General features: G+C 40.6%; 1 protein-coding gene and 1 non-coding gene across 2 annotated transcripts; one reads left to right on the forward strand and one right to left on the reverse strand.

Moving 5' to 3' along the window:
* Positions 1–748: 748 nt before the first annotated feature.
* IHO1 (interactor of HORMAD1 1) lies at positions 749–26,175 on the reverse strand. Its single transcript, XM_068556882.1, has 7 exons — positions 26,120–26,175; positions 23,064–23,238; positions 21,863–22,026; positions 8,871–8,919; positions 8,591–8,678; positions 2,239–2,342; positions 749–1,894 (listed from the first exon to the last, which is right to left on the reverse strand). Exons 1-7 carry the CDS (start codon positions 26,173–26,175, stop codon positions 749–751), a joined length of 1,782 nt encoding a protein of 593 aa, XP_068412983.1.
* TRNAG-CCC (transfer RNA glycine (anticodon CCC)) lies at positions 5,324–5,396 on the forward strand. The gene has a single exon. It is a non-coding gene; the product is annotated as a tRNA-Gly (tRNA).
* Positions 26,176–26,959: the final 784 nt, after the last annotated feature.

Genomic DNA, 26,959 nt, shown 5'->3' on the forward strand with positions numbered 1-26,959 from the left:
ATGATACAGGGCCCACAGCCGCTCTCATTAGCTTTAAAAGAGTGGTTGAAAACAGGACAGGGGAAAACAGCTAGAAAGAAAAATGGAACTGTGTGCCTGTGAAGAGTGTGGTTCCCAGCATTTGTTTGGCGCATGTCACCTCTCTTTCCTTGGTGGCTTTATATTTCTCTGTTCACAGGAAGTCTGACTTAGTGTGTGCCCTATAATACGTCCACTGACCAAAAAATGCAGATGCTCTTGCAGCAGAACTGGATACAAATAATAATTTTTAAACAAAACTCCTGAGGCCCAGAAAGATATTGGTCATGTGAAGGAAATGTTTGAAGACCAAAAATGTTGTGTTTGGGAGACATGCTGCCACACCAGCAGTTTTGTGAGAGCCCTTCTGCTACTGGATATTCCATATGGAAGGCAGCCTTCCTTCTACCAAACACAACACCCTCCTCTTTATGCCCCACACCCAGGCTGCTGCCCCAGCTCTCATCACCACCTCTGCACACATTTCATTCCCATAAATAAGGGTGTATTTATCCCTGTGCTCTGTCATGGGCAGCACCTGGTACCCAGAATGCCGGATCTGCTCCCCAGCCCTGCACTGACCACCACCCACTCCAAAGCATAGCCTCTGACCCTGAGGGTTCCAGGCAGGCCTTTGGGAACTTTCTGCTGTTAGCCAGCCCAAAGTGTTCTGTGAGTTGTCTTTCCAGCTGAGACCAATAAGCCATCAGCTGAAGTCACTATGGGCTGGTCAGAAGCCATCATCACTGCTATCAAAACCCAGGTCATAGAGCATATTCTTCCCTGGCTCCTTGCACTGAGGGGGCTCTTTTCCGACGTTGAGGTCACTGAACCAGCTCATCTGTTGGTCCCCCTGGGAACTGTGAGAAAGCAGGCTGTTGTCTTGGGAAGCATGCCCACTGTACTGCAAGAGATTCCCTTGCACTGCCCTTGCTGTCTTACTAGGCATGACTGTTCCTCTCAGAGCAGAGCAGACTGGTTTTGTGGGGCTCCTGGGACCCTGAAGATGCAGGGGCTGAGCAAGGGGTTCCTGCCGCCCCAGCGGGGGCCTTTGTGGTGTGGAAACTGGAGGGTGAGGATATTTAGAATTGGAAGCACAGGTTTTGCTTGGGGTTTGTTCTTGCTTCCTGGCTAGAAGCCTCCTTCTGGGGGCTTTCCTGGGATGCTGCTTCTTGTCTTTCCCCCCTCTTTCTACAGTTCTGCCTTTCTGTTTAGTCACCAACCTTTGTTCACAAGGGTTACACGAAAACATGCCTTTGGCTTGACATTTTTGGCAGTTGTTCTTAATGCTGGTTGCAAAGTTGTTTAAATCCAGGGATATAAGCCGCGAGGCTCCTTGGGAAACCAGGTCCCTGTCTTCAGGAATCTTGTGGCCCAGGACGCCAGAGCCATGGTTCTCAGAGCCTGTTTTAGTAATAGCACAATTCTGGCAGTTAGTCTGCACTGCCTTGTCCTTGATTTGCCTGTTTCTTTTGCCAGTTCCAACTGCCAGCGGCACAGCCTCTTCTTGGAGAGCACTACTCTTTGCTCCCTCACCCCAGACGCCAGACTCCCCAGGCCTCAAGGAGCCCACACTAAGATTGCATGCAGTAGGGAGGGCCTGGGCCTGCCACATAACTGGTTCCTCAGAGGCATATTTCTCCTGCATGGTGAAACTGAGGCTCTGGGCCAGAGGTGGTGAAGTCTGAGAAGCACTGTCCTTCACATGTCTGGGTATCCGAGGGACAGAGATCAATTGATTTAGCTCTGCTAGGACACTGGGCATATTCAGCTGGCCTAGCTGCTCACACAGCTGCTGCAAGTCCTTGCTCTGCTGAGCAACTAAAACTTCAAGGTGCTTCAGGTTGGACTTCATTTCTATAAACTCTGCTTGTCTCTAAAGAAAGGCAGTGAGAAAGAAGGGAGTTATGGACAGTGCAACTCAGAATGCACAATATAACGTGTGAACAAAACAAAGGATGGGCCAGCAGATCAAAACCTTGTCCCTTGCTGGGTACTATACAGGGGATACATGGCTACGCTCTGGAGCAGGGTCCCTAGGGTCCACATCATGCCAGAGAACCTTGGGAAAGGAAGCTGGCCTCTACCCTGGCCTGTTACCAAGGGGCCTGTGGTGGCCTCTGTTCTTGGCTGAAATTTGCAATTTTAAAGGTGTCTCTCTAGGTCTTAGTAACAAAGCCAGAAACACACTTGAGGAAAGGGGTCAGGGTCTACACTTACACCTTCAAATCTCTTTTGCAACTCAAGGATGGCCTGTTCCATGTTGCATTTGTCCCGCACTGTTTCCAACACCAGATCACTCTGGGCCTTCGTGGTCTCTTGCACTAAATACAAAACAATGACAATTTACCACATGAAGACTATGGTATGCCCCACCCTGCCCAGGCCACAGTCGTGGAGAGGGAGAAGCTGGAACCCGGCACGGGCTACCAGAGCCTGCTCTGCCAACACCCAGAACTCTAACCATCCAGATCAGCCCTGGTGAGGAGAGAAAGCAAGAACAGGGTGGTTCCTCCACTGTCTCTTCTTCCCTCCCTCCCTGAGAACATCCTGGCCAAAGCAGACTCAACCTTAGCACCTGCTGGGGACTCTGAAACCTGCTGCCCAGATCATGGCACCAACGTCCTCTTTGGCCAGCCTTCTTGGCCCTGTCATCAGAGTGATCTTTCTAGAATGTAGATATGATCATGCCTCCTCTGAAACGGTCACTGGAACTTTCAATGGTACCCCACAGGCCACTGGATGAAGTCCAAATCTTTCAATAAATTGGCTAACAAGACCCAGGCTCACTTCCCTTTAACTTACTATCCTCTGCATCTCTAAGCCCTGCCTAAGCAACCTCTCTTCCACCATTGGCTTTTGTACATGCTGTTCCCTTGGTTCACAGTACTCCTGCTTCCATCCCTCAGGAATGGGAGAAAAAAAAAAAAAGGATCCTCAGAATGATGGTGAAGTCCTAAGAAGAGGACATAAAGCATAGCCTGCCCAATCTGGAGCTGGAGGCTGAGCTCCAGGCAGGACATCTCTAATGAAAAAGTGAAACAGAAAGACTCCCCAATGTGTTTGAACATATTAATTGGAGATTTACAGTTTTATCTGAAAGTTTATTATCAGACACTGTGCTAGGTGTATGGAAACAATCTTGAACAAAACTACTTACATGAACTTTGCAGTCTTGAAGAAGAAAAAAATAACAAACAAACATGCACATTAATAAATGAAAATGGTGATAAGTGCTCTGATAGGAAATATAATAAAAATAAGAGGGTGGGGGCACCTACTTTAGATAAGGTCATCAGAGATAGAGTCATGTAAGGTGAAACCAGAAAGATAAGGAGCAGCTAGCCCTGCAAAGATTAGGGAAAGGTTATTCAGCTAGAGGAAACAGCAAGTGCAAAATTTCTGAGGCAAGAAAGAGCCTGTGATGACTAGGAATAGACAAGCCAGTGTGGTCTTGGGGGAAAAAAAGTAAAAACTGGTAAATTTTATGTTATGTGTATTTTACCACAATAAAAAATGTAAGAATTTTTTTAGAAAGCGAATTTTCTATTACTCAACACAAGTTAAATTCCATGTGTCAACCAATTAGAAAAAGGCTGTTTACTTATATTTCAAATACTGGATTTCTGCCCCTAAACTCAATTAGTGAAATATTTTTCCAGACATCCATGTTGATATTTATAGTAGAAAGCAAATGTAATTATCCTACCCTCGTTGAGTTCCTAAATATCAATGTTTCTTAGGAACAGAAAATGAGGAAGGCAAGCAAAGTTTTCAATTCTAGATTCAGTACTCAGTAAGCATCAGTCTGTGGTCCCACATATTCTTTCTTTGTCCTTGGGAAACATATGTTCAGGGTCTTCTCCTTTAAAGAGCTTTTGTATTGAGCTATTACTTCCAAAGTCTATTGAATTTTTTTCTTTTAAAAACTATAACAGTATAGGGACTTCCCTGGCAGTCCAGTGGTTAAGACTCTGCGCTCTCAATGCAGGGGGCACAGATTTGATTCCTGGTGGGGGATCTAAGATCCTGCATGCTGCATGGCGCAGCCAAAAACAAAACAAAACTATAACAGTATAAACAGGCATACAATGAAAAATGATCGAATCTCTCCCATGCAGACCTTGGTCCCGCTTCCTGGATTTAACGTTATGAGCAGTTTCTGGAATTTTGTATCAATACATGTGCATATCCACGTTTAGGTTATAGATCCTGTGTGTGTGCGTGCGTGTGCGTGCGTGTGTGTGTGTGTGTGTGTGTCTTCTCTAGAAGGAGACTTATTTCATTTCTGCTTTGTCTATAAACAGATTTTTAGCTTTTTAGTAAAAATGCCTTTTAAAATCCACTTCCATATTCTGGACAATATCTCTAGTTTTTTCTCCCTCCCTCCCTTCCTTTCTTTTTTTTTTTTCTGCAAAAAGCTTTTATTGTTTCCATTTGGTCCAAGGCTTGGGAGGGGTCCAGGGTGGTTAAAAAGCTGCCTAGTGGCTGCAGAGAGGGGCTTCAGGCAGCAGCTCTGACACCAGAAGGGCTCCTCAAAGGCCACTGGGCTTCAGAGGCTCCTAGTCGTGCTTGAGGGTAAGCCTTTCGAAGAGATATTGGCCCAGCCCAGCCTGGGGACCAGCCAGCCTGGGGAGATTAGTCAGGTGGTCGCCGTCTTCTTGATGAGCTTCACCTGCTCCTCCAGGAAGCAGCTCTCCCGGAAGTCACAGAGGTGGGGGTCTGTGCGGGCAGAACCCAGGGCGTGCAGGTCCACAAGGACCTGGTTCAGGTTCTTCTCCCTGAGCACGGCGGCTTCCATAGCGTCCTGGGTTTTACCCCACTCATCTTGAGATAGCTTCGGCCGCTGTGCTGGTTTTGCATTTTCAAGAGACACTCGGCGCCCTCACGATTCTCCTCAGCCAATTCACAGAAAAAGTGACCCATGCCCTCCAGAGCCACATCATCACTACCAGAGAGAGGTAGGTGTAAGAGGCCTGCAGATGCATGTTGACCAGGCAGTTGACGGTAGCCTCCACCTTGGTGGAATAATTCTGACGAATCCGGGAGCTCATGGTTGATCGGTAATAAGGAGTTAAGCTCAAAAAATGGTGTTGGCTGGTCCCGGTGGCCGAGGATAGCTGAGTGGCTGATTGTGAAGGTTGTGACTGGAAAAAAGGATGGGGGGTGGTCAGAGTTTGGAGCAAGGGGCATCCCTGCATCTGTTCCATCTGAACACTGTTGAAGTAAGAGACAGATCTGAGGGACCGCCGAGCGCACTGCCAATATCTCTATTTTCTTGTGAAGATGATTTTGTTTAGGGACTTCCCTGGTGGTCCAGTGGGTAGGACTCTGCACTCCCAATGCAGGGGGCCCAGTTTCGATCCCTGGTCAGGGAACTAGTTCCCGCATGCATGCCACAACTAAGAGCCTGCGTGCCACAACTAAAGATGCGGCCTGCCACAACTAAGACCTGGTGCAGCCGAAATAAATAAATTAATTAATATTTTTTAGAAAAAAGATGATTTTGTTTGGCCTGAGGCGTCCCAGCACTGGAGCTTACAGGCTGTTGGGTGGGGCCAGGTCTCGGTGCCATGGCCGCAAAATGTCTGCCTCCAGACAGAGTTCACATCCCTGCTATGTCCACCACCAGCTTTTATGACCCCAGAGAAAGCCATAGCCACCCCCGCCCCCCGCCTCCCCAGGAGACCCTACAAAACCAGCAGGTAGGTCTGGCCCCGACTTCTGTGGAGTCTGCTTTTGCCCGGGGACCCGGTGCGTGCAGAACCTTGTGCACACCCTCCAAGCGTGGAGTCTCTGTTTTCCCCAGTCGTGTGGTGCTCCTGCAATCAAGCCCTGCTGCCCTTCAAAGCCAAATGCTCTGGGGGCTCTTCCTCCCCGTGCCAGATCCCTAGGCTGGGGAGCCTGGCGCGGGGCTCGGAGCTCTCACTCCTGTGAGAGAACTTCTGTGATATAATTACTCTCCAGTTTGTGGGTCGCCCACCCGGGTGGTATGGGATTTGATTATATTGTGAGTGCGCCACTCCTACTGTCTCGTGGTTTCTTCTTTATGTCTTTGGATGTAGAATATCTTTTTTTGGTAGATTCCAGTCTTTTTTTATCGATGGTTGTTCAGCAGTTAGTTGTGATTCTGGTGTGCTCGTGAGAGGAGGTGAGCTCAAGGTCCTCCTACTCGCTGCCACCTTGTCTCTGTCCTTGAAGATGATTTTGTTTATTTCTATTTTAGTGATTTGACAAGGGCTCCATTGAGATGAGGTCATATTCTGATGCTTTTCCACTGATGGCCAGTGATTTTCCTTTAACTCTAGTTTTGCTCTCCCTGCTGTGCTAATGAAAGCCGCCTGAGAAAGGGTCTGGAAGCCTCTATGTACAAGAGGAGTTTGCTCAGTCCGCCTTTTTCTCAGGATACCCTTCCCAATTTTCACTGACTGATCTCACTCCTCCACAAGATGTGTCCTGGAGCAAACTATGTGCACATAAGCAGCACCTTGCTGTTTTCATTTAACAATTAATAAATATTTCCATTCCAACATGGTTCCTATAGATGGACCTCATTCTTCTCAACAATTATATGTGCCTTGCTCAGAAAGGCATTTCTCACTCTAAAATTATAAAAATGTTGCTCATGCTTCTTACAGTTCTTTTAATGATTTAATCACCACACAATATATTGATTCATATGGAATTAATTTTGACATATGGAGTTATCTATTTTCCAAAAGAGTCATTCTCTGATTTTGATAGTGGCCCCTCCTTTTTATTCTCCTAATGGCCATATTTTTCAATAGAACTTACACGTATTAGGTGAAAGTACTGCTTTCTACTAATTACCCCACCTAAACCCAAGATAAAGTGAGATGTGGATGCCCTTGGTAATTTATTCTATTACTCTGGTCCTTGGTGTCCTCAGCTGAAGAAGAAGAGGAGTTAGATTAGATGGCCTTGAGTGATCCTTCTCGTTGTACAGGCAGAATGTGACTGGGCAAAGATTTCATGACCTCATTCTGTGAAGGTATAAATTACATAATAACCCAAGACAGTGCTTTCACATAGTATCTTCCCCCTTCCCTTACAAGCACAGTGAGTGCATACTGAAAGCCTGCAGAATGCACTGACTGGCAAGTTCAGTGCTCTAGGCTAGCTGGACTGGGCCTAGCTATATGACAGGGGATTTGCCTGGTTCCTCTCTCAATGACTAACTTCCTGCTCCTGATCACTACGTACCAAGAAAGGGAATGATTCTGGACAGGCTCCTTGTGCCTATTTTTAAGAACAACCTGGCTTTTAATTAATGTAGTGCCACAGTGTTTGTTACTGTTTGCCTTATCAATGTGGCTCTCTTGAGTCTTAAGCTCTGAAAGTTAAGAAACCGTCAGGGGTGAAGGATCAGGATCCCCATGCCTACTATAAGCCAGACTCAGTTCTACTCCTCTCTCTGCCTTCATCCTGTGTTGGGGCCTTGAGCACTTCCATTCCCTATTCTGGGCCTTAAATGCCACACATTTGCTGCAATTCTCCTTTTTGTACTTCACCCAGTTTTAAACATAACAAGTAAAGAGAGTGCTTTCCTTGCACACTTAAAATGAGTTATTTTATCATGTGAAACAAAGAAAGCATCCCTTTTCCTTCTGCTCTTTGTCTTGCTTCTTCTTGTGAGGGTAACAGTCCTACGCTTCCAGAACAGGTTTCCAAGCAGATGCACAGTTGCCCTGTGTGTGGGATATTCAGGTTGGAAGCCAGCAGACAGTACAGTGCTTCTTTGTAGACAGATGGGGATTAATTTCTAAGTTACACAAAGGCATTAATTTTTGTAAATCATGAGCAATCCATCCCATGGCATTTGAATAAGTTGACTTCAATTTGTTTAAAATAAAAAATAAACACACAGACAAATGCAAACAAGTGCAGATGCAGTCATCATCTTGCTGTTTAGCTGAGAAGCTGTTGGTTCCAGGGAAGTGTTCACCTAAGGAGACCTGTGTAATGGTTAAATAAGGGCCTGAACCATGGTTTCACCTAAACGTAAATCACTAATTGGCAGAGCAGAGGACTTTACAAACCACAGACTGTAACTGAAATTGAGAAAGATGCTGTGATTCACTACAAAACAGCTCTCATTGAAATGAAGGCAGCAAGAAGAACAGTAGGTGACTAGAGTATTTCTAACTCCTAAAGGAGCACTGTCTTTATTTCTAAGTCCTAAGGGAGCAAGGGAGCCTTTATAGACAACACAGCCAGCAATTCATTTGAGAACCAGGGATGCCCTTGATTCACTTCAGGCAGTGAGATGAGAAACCTGGTAGAACTGTCTGCCCTGAGGCAGCAGGGTTACTGGGTGGAGGATTGGTGCTTCAGAAAAGGCATAGAGGGACCAGGGCATTCCCATATAGAGGTGGAGCCCACTACATAGTTCAGCTCCACACCTCTTCAGGGCTAATCTTATGTACCCATTCTCTCATCTGAAACACTGTATGGAACCTCACCACTGGCAGAAATCTGGCTGGGGTCAGAAAGTTCACATTCACTGCTCACCAGTGCCCCCTGCTGATAACCTCAAACTCTAGACACTCACATGTCTTGGCCACAGTTTCCAAAGAATCCCAAATAGATTGGCTTCTGGAACTGAGATGTTCCTCAGATTTTTCCACAGATGTCTGTAACTAAGAAACCCAAAATTAGGAAATAATTCACAGACTGTTGCCTTATTTTATTAACTTGGTGAACTGTCATTTAATGATAAAAAAGGGTAGTTAAAATATTGCTATTCTACACGAACAGAAGTCAATACAATATAATTATTAAACTTCTTAAAATGCAAGATGTTCTAATGCCTTGAAATGTGGCATACTTACCCTGTTAATGCTTTCTTTGATATGGGAAATGAAATTGTATAGAGTCTCACTAAAATAGGAGAGAAAAAAGAAAGTAAATCTTTGCGAAATATTGAAACAGTATGTAACAGAATTGATTCCATGAACATGGCTGGACTCTACCTAGTGCAGCATCAAAACGGTGCTTGATCAGAGTTGAAGACTCAACTCTGAGAAACCTTAGTGCCCAGATGGAAAAAAGGAGAACACTGACTTTTCCTGATCATTTCCAAAGCAAAACACATTTTTGTTTTTTAAAATTTACTCTACATGGATCTTAAATGAGGTTGCATTTTAGCAATTCAAGTGGTTACTACAGTAGAACAGACCAGCTTTCATTTTTATGGCAAACATGGCTTCAGAGGATAGTGACTTCTTTCTGATAGCCCAAAATTCCTGGATACATCTTAGTCTAATGACTATTATTTTGACAGTAAGAATGAGATAATATAGAGACAGTTCTGGGAACAATATTAATTTCTAATGAAAAAGAAATTTTCACAATTATTCCTCAAATAAATATCCCTCTTTTGAAAAAAATCAGACAAGGGTTGTCATTAAAAATTTTTACAGATTTTTGTTTCTTTAATCTATACAAATGCAAATATCAATTTTTGAACCCCAATAGGACAACTCTTCATACCAAAGTCTTATGGATGCTCCAAAAGACTGACTTTATTTTTTTAATTTTTTTTTATCTATGTATAGTATCATGTCATCTGCAAAGAGTGACAGTTTTACTTCTTTTCCAATTTGTATTCTTGTTATTTCTTTTTGTTCTCTGATTGCCGTGGCTAGGACTTCCAGAACTATGTTGAATAATAGTGGTGAGAGTGGACATCCTTGTCTTGTTCCTGATCTTAGAGGAAATGCTTTCAGTTTTTCACCATTGAGAATGATGTTTGCTGTGGGTTTGTCATATATGGCCTTTATTATGTTGAGGTAGGTTCCCTCCATGCCCACTTTCTGGAGAGTTTTTGTCATAAATGGGTGTTGAATTATGTCAAAAGCTTTTTCTGCATCTATTGAGATGATCATATGGTTTTTATTCTTCAATTTGTTAATATGGCATATTACATTGATTGATTTGCATATATTGAAGAATCCTTGCATCCCTGGGATAAATCCCACTTGATCATGGTGTATGATCCTTTTAATGTGTTGTTGGATTCTGTTTGCTAGTATTTTGTTGAGGATTTTTGCATCTATATTCATCAGTGATATTTGTCTGTAATTTTCTTTTTTTGTAGTATCTTTGTCTGGTTTTGGTATCAGGGTGAAGGTGGCCTCATAGAATGAGTTTGGGAGTGTTTCTTCCTCTGCAATGTTTTGGAAGAGTTTGAGGAGGATGGGTGTTAGCTCTTTTCTAAATGTTTGATAGAATTCACCCGTGAAGCCATCTGGTCCTGAACTTTTGTTTGTTGAAAGATTTTTAATCACAGTTTCAATTTCATTACTTGTGATTGGTCTGTTCATAGTTTCTGCTTCTTCCTGGTTCAGTCTTGGAAGGTTATACCTTTCTAAGAATTTGTCCATTTCTTCCAGGTTGTCCATTTTATTGGCAGAGAGTTGCTTGTAGTAGTCTCTTATGATGCTTTGTATTTCTGTGGTGTCCATTGTAACTTCTCCTTTTTTTATTTCTGATTTTATTGATTTGAGTCCTCTCCCTCTTTTTTTTGATGAGTCTGGCTAAACGTTTATCAATTTTGTTTATCTTCTCAAAGAACCAGCTTTTAGTTTTATTGAGTCTTTGTTATTGTTTTCTTTGTTTCTATTTCATTTATTTCTGCTCTGATCTTTATAATTTCTTTCCTTCTGCTAACTTTGGGTTTTGTTTGTTCTTCTTTCTCTAGTTCCTTTAGGTGTAAGGTTAGATTGTTTATTTGAGATTTTTCTTGTTTCCTTTTAAAAATTTATTTATTTATTTATTTATTTTAGGCTGTGTTGGGTCTTCGTTGCCGTGCGCAGGCTTTCTCTAGTTGTGGCAGATGGGGGCTACTCTTCGTTGTGGTACACGGGCTTCTCATTGCAGTGGCTTCTCTTGTTGTTGAGCATGGGCTCTAGGTGCACGGGCTTCAGAAGCTGTGGCACGCAGGCTCAGTAGTTGTGGCTTGCAGGCTCTAGAGCGCAGGCTCAGTAATTGTGGTGCACAGGCTTAGTTGCTCCACGGCATGTGGGATCTTCCTGGACCAGGGCTGGAACCCGTGTCCCCTGCATTGGCAGGTGGATTCTTAACCACTGCGCTACCAGGGAAGTCCCTCTTGTTTCTTGAGGTAGGATTGTATTGCTGTAAACTTCCCTCTTAGAACTGCTTTTGCTGCATCCCATAGGTTTTGGATCGTCGTGTTTTCGTTGTCATTTGTCTCTAGGTATTTTTTGATTTCCTCTTTGATTTTTTTCAGTGATCTCTTGGTTATTTAGTAATGTATTGTTTAGCCTCCATGTGTTTGTGTTTTTTTACGTTTCTTTCCCTGTAATTTATTTCTAAGCTCATAGCGTTGTGGTCAGAAAAGATGCTTGATATGATTTCAATTTTCTTAAATTTACTGAGGCTTGATTTGTGACCCAAGATGTGATCTATTCTGGAGAATGTTCCATGTGCACTTGAGAGGAAAGTGTAATCTGCTGTTTTGGGATGGAATGTCCTATAAATATCAATTAAATCTATCTGGTATTGTGTCATTTAAAGCTTGTGTTTCCTTATTAATTTTCTGTCTGGATGACCTGTCCATTGGTGTAAGTGAGGTGTTAAAGTGCCCCACTATTATTGTGTTACTGTCAATTTCCTCTTTTATAGCTGTTAGCAGTTGCCTTATGTATTGAGGTGCTCCTATGTTGGGTGCATATATATTTATAATTGTCATATCTTCTTCTTGGATTGATCCCTAGATCATTATGTAGTGTCCTTCCTTGTCTCTTGTAACATTCTTTATTTTAAAGTCTATTTTATCTGATATGAGTATTGCTACTCCAGCTTTCTTTTGATTTCCATTTGCATGGAATATCTTTTTCCATCCCCTCGCTTTCAGTCTGAATGTGTCCCTAGGTCTGAAGTGGGTCTCTTGTAGACAGCATATATATGGGTCTTGTTTTTGTATCCATTCAGCAAGCCTGTGTCTTTTGGTTGGAGCATTTAATCCATTCACGTTTAGGGTAATTATCGATATGTATGTTCCTATTACCATTTTCTTAATTGTTTTGGGTTTGTTTTTGTAGGTCCTTTTATTCTCTTGTGTTTCCCACTTAGAGAAATTCCTTTAGTATTTGTTGTATAGCTGGTTTGGTGGTGCTGAATTCTCTTAGCTTTTGCTCGTCTGTAAAGCTTTTGATTTCTCCATCGAATCTGAATGAGATCCTTGCCAGGTAGAGTAATCTTGGTTGTAGGTTCTTCCCTTTCATCATTTTAAATATATCATGCCACTCCCTTCCGGCTTGTAGAGTTTCTGCTGAGAAATCAGCTGTTAACCTTATGGAAGTTCCCTTGTATGTTATTTGTCATTTTTTTCCCTTGTTGCTTTTAATAATTTTTCTTTGTCTTTAATTTTTGTCAGTTTGATTACTATGTGTCTTAGCATGTTTCTCCTTGGGTTTATCCTGCCTGGGGCTCTCTGCGCATCCTGGACTTGGGTGGCTATTTCCTTTCCCATGTTAGGGAAGTTTTCGACCATAATCTCTTCAAATATTTTCTCGGGTCCTTTCTCTCTCTTTTCTCCTCCTGGGACCCCTATAATGCGAATGTTGGTGCACTTAATGTTGTCCCAGAGGTCTTTTAGGCTGTCTTCATTTCTTTTCATTCTTTTTTCTTTATTCTGTTTCATGGCAGTGAATTCCACCCATTCTGTCTTCCAGGTCACTTATCCATTCTTCTGCCTCAGTTATTCTGCTATTGATTCCTTCTAGTGTATTTTTCATTTCAGTTATTGTATTGTTCATCTCTGTTTGTTTGTTCTTTAATTCTTCTAGATCTTTGTTAAACGTTTCTTGCATCTTCTCGATCCTTGCCTCCATTCTTTTCCTGAGGTCCTGGATCATCTTCACTATCATTATTCTGAATTCTTTTTCTGGAAGGTTGCCTATCTCCACTTCATTTCGTTGTTTTTCTGGAGTTTTATCTTGTTCCTTCATCTGGTACATAGTCCTCTGCCTTTTCATTTTGTCTGTCTTTCTGTGAATGTGGCTTTCATTCCACAGGCTGCAGGATTGTCCAAAAGACTGACTTTAAAAGAAGAATTTGATAGAATCATTTGGAAATCTACAAACCTTATGGTTTTATGAATAAGATTAAGACGTTACCTGAAAACAATAAAAATATTAAAATGAAAAAAAATTAATGAATTAAGGATGAGAACAGAATGCTATTAAAGTATAAAAGCAGAGACTAAGAAAGGGAACTTATAAATTAAAAATAGCAGAAATTAAACAAATTGACTAACTAGAAGATACAGTATGGAAATATGATGGAAAATAGAACAAAAGATAAAGAGATGAAAAATAAGTAGGTAGAAAAAAAAAAAAAATTAGAGGATCAATGCAGGAGATTCAATGCATGCCCAAAATTGGAGATCCAGGAAAAAAGAAGAGTGAAAAGGAGGTTTTCAAAGATATAATAAAAGAAAAATTCCCAAAACCGAAAGACACAAGTTATAGGTCAAAAGTAATTCCCCAATGCCCAGGGCTATTTGCTGTAAAATTTCCAAACTCTAAGGATAGTGAGAAGATCCTAAAAATTTCCAGAAATAAAAAAGCAAGTGACATACACAGGATCAGGAATCAGAATGGCAGCAGACCTCTTAAAAGCACACAGAAAGCTATAAGGCAATGGAGCAATGCTTTAGAAATTTTGAACAAAAAGAACTTCCAGTCTTGTACAAGGACATAGCTGTGCCAGTTGCTTGTAGTCATCATCTGTTCTGAGTGGTCAGTACTCAAGTTGGGTTTTTTTTTTTAATTACTTTATTGAGGTATGGATTAACACACAAAAAGCTGTACATATTTAATGTATACAAGTTTGGACATAAGTATACAACTGTGAAACCATCTCCACAATCTATGCCATAAATATATCCATCACCTCCAAAAGTTTCCTTCCACCCTCTTTATTTATTAGTAGTAGGGATAAGAACACTTTAAAAAGATCTACCCTCTTACCAAATTTTAAAGTATACAACAGAGCATTGTCAAGTATAGGCACTATGCTGTACAGGTCTCTAGGATTTATTCATCTTGTATAAACTGAAACTTTGTACCCTTTGACTAATTCCGCCTGTTTCCCCCACAACTCCCCCACCAACAACCACCATTCTACTCTCTGCTCCTATGAGTTTGATTATTTTACACTCCTCATATAAGTGGTAGCATATAGTTAGTATTTGTCCTTCTATGTCTGGCTTATTTCATTTAGCATAATGTCCTCCAGGTTCATTCATGTTGTCACAACTGGAAGGATTTCCTTCTTTTTTAAGGCTGAAGAATATTTCATTGTATGTACATACCACATTTTCTTTTCCATTCATCCATTGATAGATATTTAGGTTATTTCCATGTCTTGGCTATTGTAAATAATGCTGCAATGAACATGAGAGTGCAGATATCTCTTCAAGATCCTGATTTCAATTCCTTTGAGTATATACTTAGAAGTGGAATTGCTGGATCATATGGTAGTTCTATTTATAACTTTTTGTGGAACCTCCATACTGTTTTCTAAAGTGGCGGCACCAGGGAATTCCCTGGCAGTCCAGTGGTTAGGACTCTGCGCTTTCACTGCCGAGGACGCAGGTTTGATCCCTGGTCAGGGAACTGAGGTCCTGTAAGCCACGCAGTATGGCCAAAAAAAATTTTTTTCTTTTAAATTAGAAAAAATAAAGCGGCTGCACCAATTTCCACTCCCACCAACAGTGTACAAGAGTTCCCTTTTCTCCATATACTTGCCAGCATTTGTTATTAATTTTTTTAATGATAGCCATTCTGACAGGTGTGAGATGATATCTAATTGTGGTTTTGATAAGCATTTCCCTGATAATTAGCAAAGTTGAGCACTTTTCATATACCTGATGGCCATTAGTATGTCTTCTTTGGAGAACTATCTATTCAATTCTTTTGCTTGTCTTTTAATCAGGATATTTTGTTTTTTTGTTTTTGTTTGTTTGTTTTTGCTATTGGGTTGTAGGTGTTCCTTATATGTTTTATATTAACCCTTTATCAGATATATGGTTTGCAAATATTTTCTATCCCATGGGTTGCCTTTTCATTTTCTTTTTCTTCTTTTTTTCTTTTGGCTGCATTGGGTCTTCATTGCTGCACGTGGGCTTTCTCTAGTTGCGGTGAGCCAGGGCTACTCTTCGATGAGGTGCATGGGCTTCTCATTGTGGTGGCTTCTCTTGTTGCAGAGCACAGGCTCTAGGTGTGTGGGCTTCAGTAGTTGTGGCACGTGGGCTCAGTAGTTGTGGCTTGCGCGCTCTAGAGCGCGGGCTCAGTAGTTGTGGCACACGGGCTTAGTTGCTCTGCAGCATGTGGGATCTTCCCAGACCAGGGATCAAACCCGAGTCCCCTGCATTGGCAGGCAGATTCTTAATCACTGTGCCACCAGGAAAGTCTGCCTTTTCATTTTCTTTGTTTCGTTTGCTGTGCAGAAACTTTTTACAGTTGACCCTTAAACAACATAGGTTTGATATTCATGGGTCCACTTATATGCAGATTTTTTTCAATAAATATAGTTGGCCCTCTGTGTTCGAGGGTTTTGCATGTGCAGATTCATGCAACCATGGACAGAAATTTCCATCTGCAGTTGGTTGAGTTTGTGGATTCAAAACCTGAAGATATAGAGGGCTGACTATGGGACTTGAGCATCAGTGGATTTTGGTATGTGTAGGGTCTCCTGGAACCAATCTCCTTTGGATACTGAGGGACGCCTGTAGTTTGATGTAATCCCACTTGTCTATTTTTCCTTTTGTTGCCTGTGCTTTTGGTGTCATATCCAAGACATCATTGCCAGGACCAACATCAAGAAGCTTTTTCCCTATGTTTTCTTCTAGGTGTTCTACGGTTTCAAGTCTCATGTTTAAGTCTTTAATCCATTTTGAGTTGGCTTTTGTGTATGATATAAGATAAGGGTCCTTTTCCATTCTTTTGCATAAGGACCCAGTTTTCCCAACATCATTTGTTGAAAAGATTATCATTATCTCATTGTGTGTTCTTGGCATGTCTCATGCTGTATTAAACATTTAAAACATAACCCCCTAAATGGTCCATATAATAGAATACAGTGCAACCAGAGAAATGATTTTGTAGATGAAACAGAAATATAATCATTTAATATTATTAAATTTGAAAAACAGATTGCAAAATAGTCCATAGGAAACAATCCCATTTTTATTTTTGAAAATACACAAAAATAGGGCTTCCCTGGTGGTGCAGTGGTTAAGAATCCACAGGCCAATGCAGGGGACATGGGTTCAAGCCCTGGTCCGGGAAGATCCCACATGCAGCAGAGCAACTAAGCTCGTGCGCCACAACTATTGAGCCTGCACTCTAGAGCCCGCGAGCCACAACTACTGAAGCCCGTGCGCCTAGAGCCCATGCTCCACAACAAGAGAAGCCACTGCAATGAGAAGCCCGTGCACCGCAACGAAGAGTAGCCCCTGCTCGCCGCAACTAGAGAAAGCCCGCACGCAGCAACAAAGACCCAACGCAGCCAAAAATAATAAATAAATAAAATAAATAAATTTTAAAAGAAAGAAAGAAAATACTCAGAAATAGAGCAGAGTTACATAAAACAGTGTTAGTGGTGGTTCACAGAGTAAGCTGATTCAGAGGCAGACTTGAAAATCTGACAGACCCAAGATCTCTGCCCAAAACTCCCACTCAGTTTAGATGTGCTCCCTTGGATGGAGTCTTTCCTGACGCCCCCAGTCAGAGCTGGAAGCCTGTCCTCAGGACTCCCAAAGCATTCGATGAAACCTCTACTACAGAATCTACAAATTTATACTTAGAGTGAAAAGTCTAGATTCTTTATTTTAGTTTGTTCTGCATCTGACCCTCTTTCCTGTTTGAGGAGTTCCTCAGGTTAGGGATCTTGGGGAGGAGCAGAGTCTCTTTCCTTCTCTTGAGGCTGAGGGTGCCAGAGGCTTGCTTTCTGAGCTTTTCCTGAACCCTGGGCTCTCCCCTCACACATGCCTTGCCAGACTGGGAGTCAGGAGAAAAAGACTGTGAGCTCTCTTTTCTGGTTGCTGTGGCAATAGTAGTAGAAAGATGGAGCGCCATGGGACTGATAAAAGTGTCCAGGACTCGGGACTTCCCTGGTGATCCAGTGGTTAAGACTTCGCCTTCCAGTGCAGGGGGTGCAGGTTCGATCCCTGGTCAGGGAGCTAAGATCCCACATGCCTCGCAGCCAAAAAACAATAAAACAATCACCAAAAAAACCCCCAAAAACATAAAACAGAAGCAATTTTGTAACAAATTCAATAAAGATCTTAAAAAGGGACCACATCAAAAAAAAAAAAAGAAAGAAAGAAAAGTGTCCAGGACTACACTGACTACAATGCAGGGAAGGGTCTAGTGCACTCTGGGCAGGGGTTAGTGGGCAGCAGAATCTGCCCCGGACTAATTTTGAGACTTTGTTTGGGAAGTTGTCCATGGCAGGTAGTTGTTGGCAATTGTACGACTGTGGCAGAAACTTAAATTGGCCTCATTTTCTTCCTTGGAAATTAGATTCCTGATCCTCACCCACCATGCACTGCCACCCAGATAGATGACATTCCCTGACTCCCTTGCATCTAGGTGTGGCCATGTGAGTAAATTTTAGCCACTGTGAGATATAAGCAAAAGTGTTGCATGCAACTTCTAAGAAGAATCCTAGGGAATTCCCTGGCAGTCCAGTGGTTAGGACTCTGTGCTTTCACTGCCGTGGGCCTGGGTTCAATCCCGGGTCGGGGAACTGAGATCCTGCAAGCTACATGGCGTGGCCAAGAAAAAAAAAAAGAATCCTAAAGGGACGGGAAGATACCCTTCTTCCTTCGCTCATCCATCAGCTGTCTGGAACTCTGATGTAACAGCTGGAATTCCAGCAGCCTCCAAGCACTGTGAGGATGGCGGGGGCAGGGGGCAGTCATACTTTAGGGATGGCAGACAACACTGCTGGAAGGAGCCAGATCCTTGAGGTCCATGGAGCCATCATTCTAGCCCTGGACCACACACTTCAGGATGATTCTTGCATTAAAGAAAAATAAACATCTTTAAAAAACTTCTATTATTATAATGAGAATGAGTGTATATACGTCAATGCAGCTGAACATAATCTTAACTAATAAAATGAACCACCCAATATCTTTTAATAACTTTTAACACTTTAAAAAATTTAAATTAACATATGAAATTAATTTGTATGTGTGTGTGTGTGTGTGTGTGTACACAGTTCTATGAGTTTTAACACAAAATTAGGATTCATGTAACCACCATCACAACCAGGATATAAGACAGTATCCAAAAAAAATCCTTCATGCTGTCTCTTTGTGGTAAAGTCCAGCCCACACCCATAACCCTTGGTAATCACTGATCTGATACCCATCCCTATAGTTTTGCTTTTCTCAGAATGTCATTTAAATGGAATCATAGAGTATGTAACCTTTGTGATTTCTTTCGCTTAGCATAGTGCTCTTGAGATTCAACCATGTTGTTGTAGCAATAGTAGCAATAGTTTATTCCTTTTCATTGCTGAGTAGTGTTCCATCGTATGGACATACCATAGTTTGTTTATCCATTCATACATCGAAGGACATTTGGGTTGTGCCCAGTTTTTGGTGATTATGAGCAAGGCTACTATAAACGTTATTGCATAGGCTTCTGTGTAAACATAAATTTTCATTTATCTAGGATAAATACCTAGGAGTAGAACTACAGAGGCATATAGTAAATTATGTTTAATTTTATAAGAAACTGTCCAACTTTTCCAAAGGGGCTGTATCATCTTGCATTTCCACCAGCAAGATTTCCATTTGGTCTATATCCTTGCTCGGCACTTGGTATTGTCAGTTTTTGTTTGTTTTAATTTTAGCCACGCTAACAGATAAGCAGTAATATCTCATTATGATTTCAATTTTTATTTCCAAAATGGCTAATGGTGTTGAGAAACTTTTCATGTATTTATTTGCCATCCATATGTTTTCTTTTTTTAAAAAAAATTTATTTATTTTATTTATTTATTTTTGGTTGTGTTGGGTGTTTGTTGCTGCGTGCAGGCTTTCTCTAGTTGCAGTGAGTGGGGGCTACTCTTCCCTGCGGTGCGTGGGTTTCTCATTGCAGTGGCTTCTCTTGTTGTGGAGCACAGGCTCTAGGCATGTGGGCTTCAGTAGTTGTGGCACACAGGCTCAGTAGTTTTGACTCATGGGCTCTAGAGCACAGGCTCAGTAGTTGCAGCGCACGGGCTTAGTTGCTCCGTGGCATGTGGGATCTTCCCGGACCAGGGCTCAAATCCGTGTCCCCTGCATTGGCAGGTGGATTCTTAACCACTGCGCCACCAGGGAAGTCCCCATGGTTCGTTTTATAATCTATTTGTGGTCCTTAGGTTATTCATTGGTTATGAGACAGATCTGTTTTCTCAAATATGACTGATTAAAAAATAAGAATCTGGGTAATGGATATCCATTGTCTGGTGTGCCCAGCATCCAGCTCTAATGGGGAATTGCTTCTTTCTGCATCCACAAAGTGATTCTGGTGAGGACTCCCAGTCACAGCCCCCTCCCCTCACCCCCCCACAACCTAATAAACAAGCCCATCAGAAGCTTTCACTAGGATTTTCAAATTGTAACTAAGGGGTGAGAGTCTCTTTTTCTGTGTTAATAGGAAGCTGGTCTCTAGTAGGAGAGAATGAAGTATAGATGGAGAGAGAAGCACAGAAAAGAGACAGATTCTGATTTCATTTCATTCCCTGTCCTTCCCAGATTGGTTAAGAGAGCTAATATATCCTCCTTTTTGTCCAGGCTAGTTTGAGGTGGGTTTTTATTTGAGTCATAACAAATGCAATCTGAATGATTAAGGCTTCTTTTGAGATATCTTAACCTCATATGCCCTTTCTATACATTTGGGAAAACATGTACTTTCAAAACACAATATGTAAATCCATGTCTTATTGATTTGTAGCATCTCTTTATGTTTGAACTCTGTACCATGCCTTATCATTTTCCTCCTTCCAAATTTACAGTGGTATGCTTTCTCTTTCTCATTTAAAAATTTCTCATTCCTCACCACATTTCTGATAAGCACTTATTGACAGAAAACAAGGAATCTAAAATCTTGGGGTTTGTTTTTGCCAGAATTTATTAAAATTATGATTTTTTGCTTAGCATTTAAATCAATATCGTAAGCTTGAAATTTTTTAAATAGAGAAGTGATTCTTCAGTGTCCTTATCATCTGTTCTCTCTATATAAATACTATTTATTTTTTGCCAGCCATCTTGTAAATAAACATTAACAGAAACTCATTTCTGAGAATTCCCTGGCGGTCCAGTGGTTAGGACTCCATGCTCTCACTGCCGAGGGCCTGGGTTCAATCCCTGGTCTGGGAACTAAGATCCCACAAGCCACATGGCCAAAAAAAAAAGAAACTCATGTCACTACAAAAAAAAGAAGGAAATGAAAAATGAAATAAAGAAAGGAAGGGAGGGAGGGAGGGAGGGAGGGAGGAAGGAAATATCAAGAAGGACTTAATGTTTCAAAAAAAGTTTTTTTTAGCTACAGAAATCTTATTTGTTTGTTTGTTTATTTGTTTGGCTGCACTGGGTCTTAGTTGCAGTATGCCGGATCTTTTTTTTTAAGTTGCGGCATGTGGGATCTAGTTCCCCTACCAGGGATCAAACCCGGGCCCCCTGCATTGGGAGCATGGAGTCTTAGCCACTGGACCACCAGGGAAGTGCCTTAGCTACAGAAATCTTTTTTTTTTTTTTTTTTTTTTTACATTATCTGGGTAAACATGTCAGCTACAGAAATCTTGATCAAACAAAATGTAATCCAAAAGCCCAGAGAACAAAAAAAATTAAGACTAATTTATCTGAAGCAGTAAGATGAGAGGAGCCTGCTCATCTGCAGTACTCTACAATCGTTATGAGTCCTAGAGCCTAGATTCCTAGGGGAAAGAAGTCTGTCAGCATCTGGGAAATGTTTATTTATCAGCAGAATCAAACACTTCGTATAGAGCATTTTGCTTTGCTCACTAAAGGAATGTAAATATACAGTGGAAAAGATACCTAATCTTTTAAAGAATTCCTAATTTTAAAGAATTCCTAATCTAGAATTTTTAAAGAAATTCTGGCTCTTTCGACATGAAAGTACTAGTGGTGATGCTAAGTGATACATCTTTACTGTTACAGAAATAATAAAGTATATTTCTGCTTGGGTGTTATGATTTCTATGATACCTAAAGATGTCCTGTTAATAACTTACTACCAAGAAATGAACAAGTTAATTTCCTCAGTGACTGCCACTTATTCATTTGCAAATTAATATAGTAGCCCTAATATTTGCTTATATATATACACACACATATATATGTAGCGAATAAGAATATGTATAAAATTTAGGGTATATCTTTAAAAATACCATTTCAAAGTGAGAAAATCAGCCTGAACTATGACTTAAGAATTCATGTGCTATATTCTTGACCCTAAAACAAATGTTAACTAATTTCCTAATTCTGATGATCTGGAAAAAAAAAATTAAAGGGCAGAATTTTAGGCAGAATAAATATAACATTACTTGAATATTGCATTTCTCTGAGAAGTTCTTTAGCTTAATATTCAGAGAGACCAAAACTGTGGCAGCCATAAGTCACACTGACAAGAAAGCAAATAAAGAGTAATTATTAGATGAGCTGTAAAGGCAAGAATGCTCTCATGCTGAAACTGAATTTTTCGACTACTGACATTCCATCTTCTGTTTCGCTCAGAAGAGAGGAGCTGTCTCATCCACTTGAAAGGTTTGTGTACCTGTCACATTTGTCTTTTGCACTTTTCTTTTTCTCCTCAAACTGTTCCAAGAGGCCTTTTGATTTTCCAACTGACAAAGGAAGAGGAAATAAGCCTCCATCTTTTGTATCTCTTCCAAACAGCTGGGGTTTTGTTTGGTACTTTGTGAAAATACTAGGTTCACTCTGTTCAGTGGAAAAAAAAAAAATCATAGCATTTCACACATAAAAATATTTATAGCATGCACTATTATCTATACAAAGCAGAGTCACACTTAAGTGCAAACCATAAAATACAATATAGCATGTAGTATTTCCTTTTTATTTCATATGTACCAGAAAATTATATTAAAACAAAGCAACTCTTTTTACTAATATAATTTCTGCCTTACCAGACCAGAGGTATTTAAAATGTCAGCTAAAATGGCTTAAAATCAATTGCATAAATTTAAAGGCAGCAACAGAAAATTATTCTGTCTTGAGATGATGTGTTAAAGTTTTTATATTAATAAGTTTAACTCAAATTGCTGTTGCTCAGTTGATGATGAACTAGACTTGTTGATAAATTTGACATGTGATGCAGGCATACGGTGAGCCATTTCCTGCATTCTGAGGCAAAACTTACTCTGGAACATTCAGGCAGTACATTTACTCCTTCATATCACTGGGTACCAATTTTTGTACTAAAATATTTATCTCAGATCATACCTTACTAACTTAAAGTATCGGCCTAATCTTATTCATTAAGTCCCTATATGATGCAGTTAAGTCTGTGTATAAAGTTAAATCTGGTTCTACATCAAAATAAGTAAATATATAAAAATATTTCTGACTCACAAAAGAAGATAGGCTGGTCTCAAAAAATCAAGAGATTCTGTTCCTCATTCTGGCCCTTATTTATCAACTTAGGCCTCAATATCCTCATCTCCTTCTTCAAGGAGTTAAATGTCATGCAATATTTGGCACTCCCTAGCAGTAGTCAAAGTACTGGCACTATTCTAATATATTGTTTTAGTAATGGAAGAAAATGCAAATATAAACATGTTTTCCATTTCACACTACCAAGTCAAATGAGTCACCAGTCAAGCACAAATCTATTTAGGACAGTAATCCTTAGAGATGTACAACTCTAAAATATAACCCAGCAGAATAAGTCTTCTTTACAGTTTATGTCCATAATGACTGTGAAACATGTGCAGAGAAATTCTGGAATTCAGACTTACATCCAGAGAATTCTGTTGTGACTGTTTTGGATGTCTCAGGTGGATACCAAAGTCCAAGGGTGTTGACGGGGTCTCTGAACTTTCTGGACAGAACTGGGATCCAAAAAGGAACTGGGAATCACTGAGACTAGAGTAATCAGTCTGATTATTATTCCAGTTAGATGACTTCGTGGCCCTGAAATTAAGCAAGAAAATACAAGTATATCAAGTGGGCAAATGAAACCATAATTCAAAACTATTTTAGAATATTCTGGGCAGAATGCTAGCTTTTTTTGACCTCCTAGTTCCCTGCACACTGCCAGTACTACCTGTAAAGAAACAAGGAAATTTTGAATGCCAGACATTTCGATTACAACAACCTGGGAACAATCAGATGGAATTTCACACATTAAGGACTAACACCATTATTCCTTGTACTATAACATTATGGACTATAACACCATTTTGGAGATCAAAGTTCACAAAATCTTTAGGGATTAAGAGAACATTATCTTTTAAAAGGTTGAATTTGTTCATCACTAAGGGAATAGATTAAAAATAAAATATGGCTTATGCATATAACTGATGCAGTAGTCAGAAGCAATAAGCTAGATTTACATATAACCATATGGATAAGTCTCAAAAATATAATTTTTGAGTGCAGAAAAAGTAAAAATTTAATGAACTCTCTCATACATTAATGTAATTTATAAGGCTACATCACACACACCAAACAAGTATGTAACTGAGTATGTAGAAGGTTAATTGGAAGGATACATATTAACTCTCCTAGATTTTGTTGTCTATAGGGAAGGAAAGGAGCAGGATTGGAGGGAGAGAAGGAGCTATAATACAACAAACACAAGATAGACCTAGAAATGGACTGAATGTTTGTGTCCTCCCAAAGTTCATGTGTTGAAGCCCTAAGCTCTATTTTGACGGTTTTTGGAAATGGGGCCTTTAGAAGGTAATTAGGGTTTGATGAGGTGAGGAGAGTGGGACCCTCATGATGGGATTAGTGCCCTTTAAAAAAAAAAAAAAAAAAAAGAGGGTGGGGGTGGGGAGGGGGAATGGGGAGGTTAGTTTTTTAAATTTATTTACTTATTTATTTATTTATTTATCTTTGGCTGTGTTGGGTCTTCGTCTCTGCACGAGGGCTTTCCCTAGTTGCGGCAAGCGGGGGCCACTCCTCATCGCGGTGCGCAGGCCTCTCACCATCGCAGCCTCTCTTGTTGCAGAGCACAGGCTCCAGACGCGCAGGCTCAGTAGCTGTGGCTCACGGGCCCAGTTGCTCCGCGGCACATGGGATCCTCCCAGACCAGGGCCCGAACCCGTGTCCCCTGCATTGGCAGGCGGACTCTCAACCACTGCACCACCAGGGAAGCCCCTAGTGTCCTTTTAAGAAAGGACCAAAGAGCTTGCCCTCATTCCTTCTCTCTCCACCATGTGAGGACACAGAGAAAGGCAGCTGTCTGCAAGCCAAGAAGGGAGTCCTCACCCAAAACCAATCATGCTGGCCTAGGGTTCTAGGACTTTCAATCTTCAGAACCGTGAGAAAATAAATTTCTGTTGTTTAAGCCATCCAGTTTATTGTACTCTGTTATGGCAGCCCAAGCAGACTAAAATAGGCCTCATCCAGACTGAAGAATACGATCAACTCAGGTTTGCACACAGAAAGATCCATTAAACATTGTGTTATTCCCTTTCACACTTTTAGTGTCTTATCCTTGCTTGTTCTAAATACTTCCAGCTGTGGACTTCCAACTTGCTTCCCATGGATACCTATGCCAGTCTAAATCTCACATATGAAGGGGATAATGATATTGATAATGATACAATCACACTTGAACACAGTGTACTAAGCCTACTACAGAGACAGCACAGAAGTGGACAGACAAGTAAAACATATAGTCTTCAAGTTTTTACTTGAAAGACAACTCAGTAACAATTTGTGTTACTTAATGCTGTTGTGTAACCCAAGAAAACATGCTTTTCATTAAAACACACACATGCAGATCATTCCTTTTCCAAATGTTAGATTTAAAATAGATAGCCTATAAGTACATATTCTAAGCTAAAGCTATCATTATTTATTAATACAAGGCAAAAAGAAACCCTACTTGTTCAGAACAGAGAAATTATTTTGACTCATAGAATCATTTTCTAAGATTAGCTAAGGTAATAGGCTGCACACATATAATATGGTTTGCATAATCACTGCTTAAAATAGCTAAATAGCTCTCTGTGACTCCCCTCTTAGGTCAAAGAGAATAATTAGCTGGGCTGGAAAAGAAACAGCTCTGTAAGCCTACAGAAGTCCTGTAGGATTTACATCTTAAAGCTATGATCTGGAATTAAGCATAGATTTTTTTTCCCCTACTCTGTATCAACTGTAAGCTCTTTTTTTCTTTTTAAGAAAAATAACAACAACAACAATGTTTTAGGTTTTTTGCTGTCTTTAGGAAGGTGTTAGGAAGAAAAGAAACTATCCAATGATAAAAGCATACCAAAACAATTGGAAATCCCTTAATATATACTACTTCTGGGGTACGCCCACCAAGTTAGCAATGGCAGGCCTACTATATGGCTAGTGGACACCAATCTAAGTACCTCAGTGGAGTAGTAGAGCAGGCAGTATCTCAATGAGCCCTGTCAACAGATGGAGTGGTTCTTGATTTCATGGTGCCTACAAATTGTACTACACAACTGAACACTTATCTGAACATTGTCTTGAGTTTGATCCTTGCTGTTTCAATAGCAATTGCTCCAAATGAGGTGAGAGTTTCCAGATGCTGGACCATGTCTAACTCTCATAGTCCCTAGGTCCAGTGCTGGACAGTCATTACTCAATTAACACACATAGCCATTGATACTGCTTTTATAATCAGAAAATAGGCAAAAGGAAAAAGACAAATATGGGAGGGTGCAGTGGTGACAAGAGAGGGGAAGAGAAAGGGAAGAAGCTATATCGGGTAACTCTATTACTATAAACTAATAGGAAGGGGAGCCTGTTTCTATGAAATCAATGCAACTATAAGATCCTCTTAAGTATCAGAGTATATAACCAGAAAACTTACCCAGAGCCTGAGGGAATACTGAGCATCTCTTTGATATTCCAGACATTAAAATTCATGTCTTACAATTATTCCTTTTAAAAAGAAGAGAGGAACATTAATTTAAAAGGTTAATATACTATAATTTTTTCCAAAGATTACTTTACTGGTGACTATTATATGTAGACGAGGACATCTCAGCAGTTATATTCGCATCCAACTGGTGAAAATTCCCATAACCTATGTGCCAGAAATAGGTTTTGTGGTTTGTTTGTTTTGGAGTTTTTTTGCAGTTAAATTGCTTACAAATTCCCCTCCTTAATACCAGAAAGAGCCCAGCCACCTGTGAAACAGTAAATTTGCCTTCCGTCCTTTGCTCTCTTGTTTCTTGTTCTGCCACCCTACTAATAATCTGCTTTTAGCAAAAGACCAATAAACACCTCTTTCATTGCCTGTACAATGAATGACTTAATCTATAACCTTTCCCAAGAAGACTTATTCTTCTCAGTCCATAGGATATTGGAATGCCAAGAGAGCTGTGGAATTTGGGCAGTAAGAAGCTAGTTGAAGAGTGAGTGCTTTGGGCAAAAGTGCCTTCCCACACCTCTTACAAGCAGTGTCCTACTCTGCTCACTGCCAATCCAACATACTGTGTAATACAGTTCATTATGATGATCATTGAGCCTGGATTTTATGAAACAAGCCCAATTTCTAAATTTTGTCTCCCTGATCCCACAGAACATTCACATCTATCAGATTGTATATTACCATTGAAGGCATCAGAAAATGATTCCCACACATATGAGATCCCCAATATAGATCAAGATAAAATGAAACATAAGTTCTTAACAAATATAGATATTT

This window comes from Eschrichtius robustus, chromosome 12 (genome assembly GCF_028021215.1).
Source record: "Eschrichtius robustus isolate mEscRob2 chromosome 12, mEscRob2.pri, whole genome shotgun sequence".
NCBI lineage: Eukaryota > Metazoa > Chordata > Mammalia > Artiodactyla > Eschrichtiidae > Eschrichtius > Eschrichtius robustus.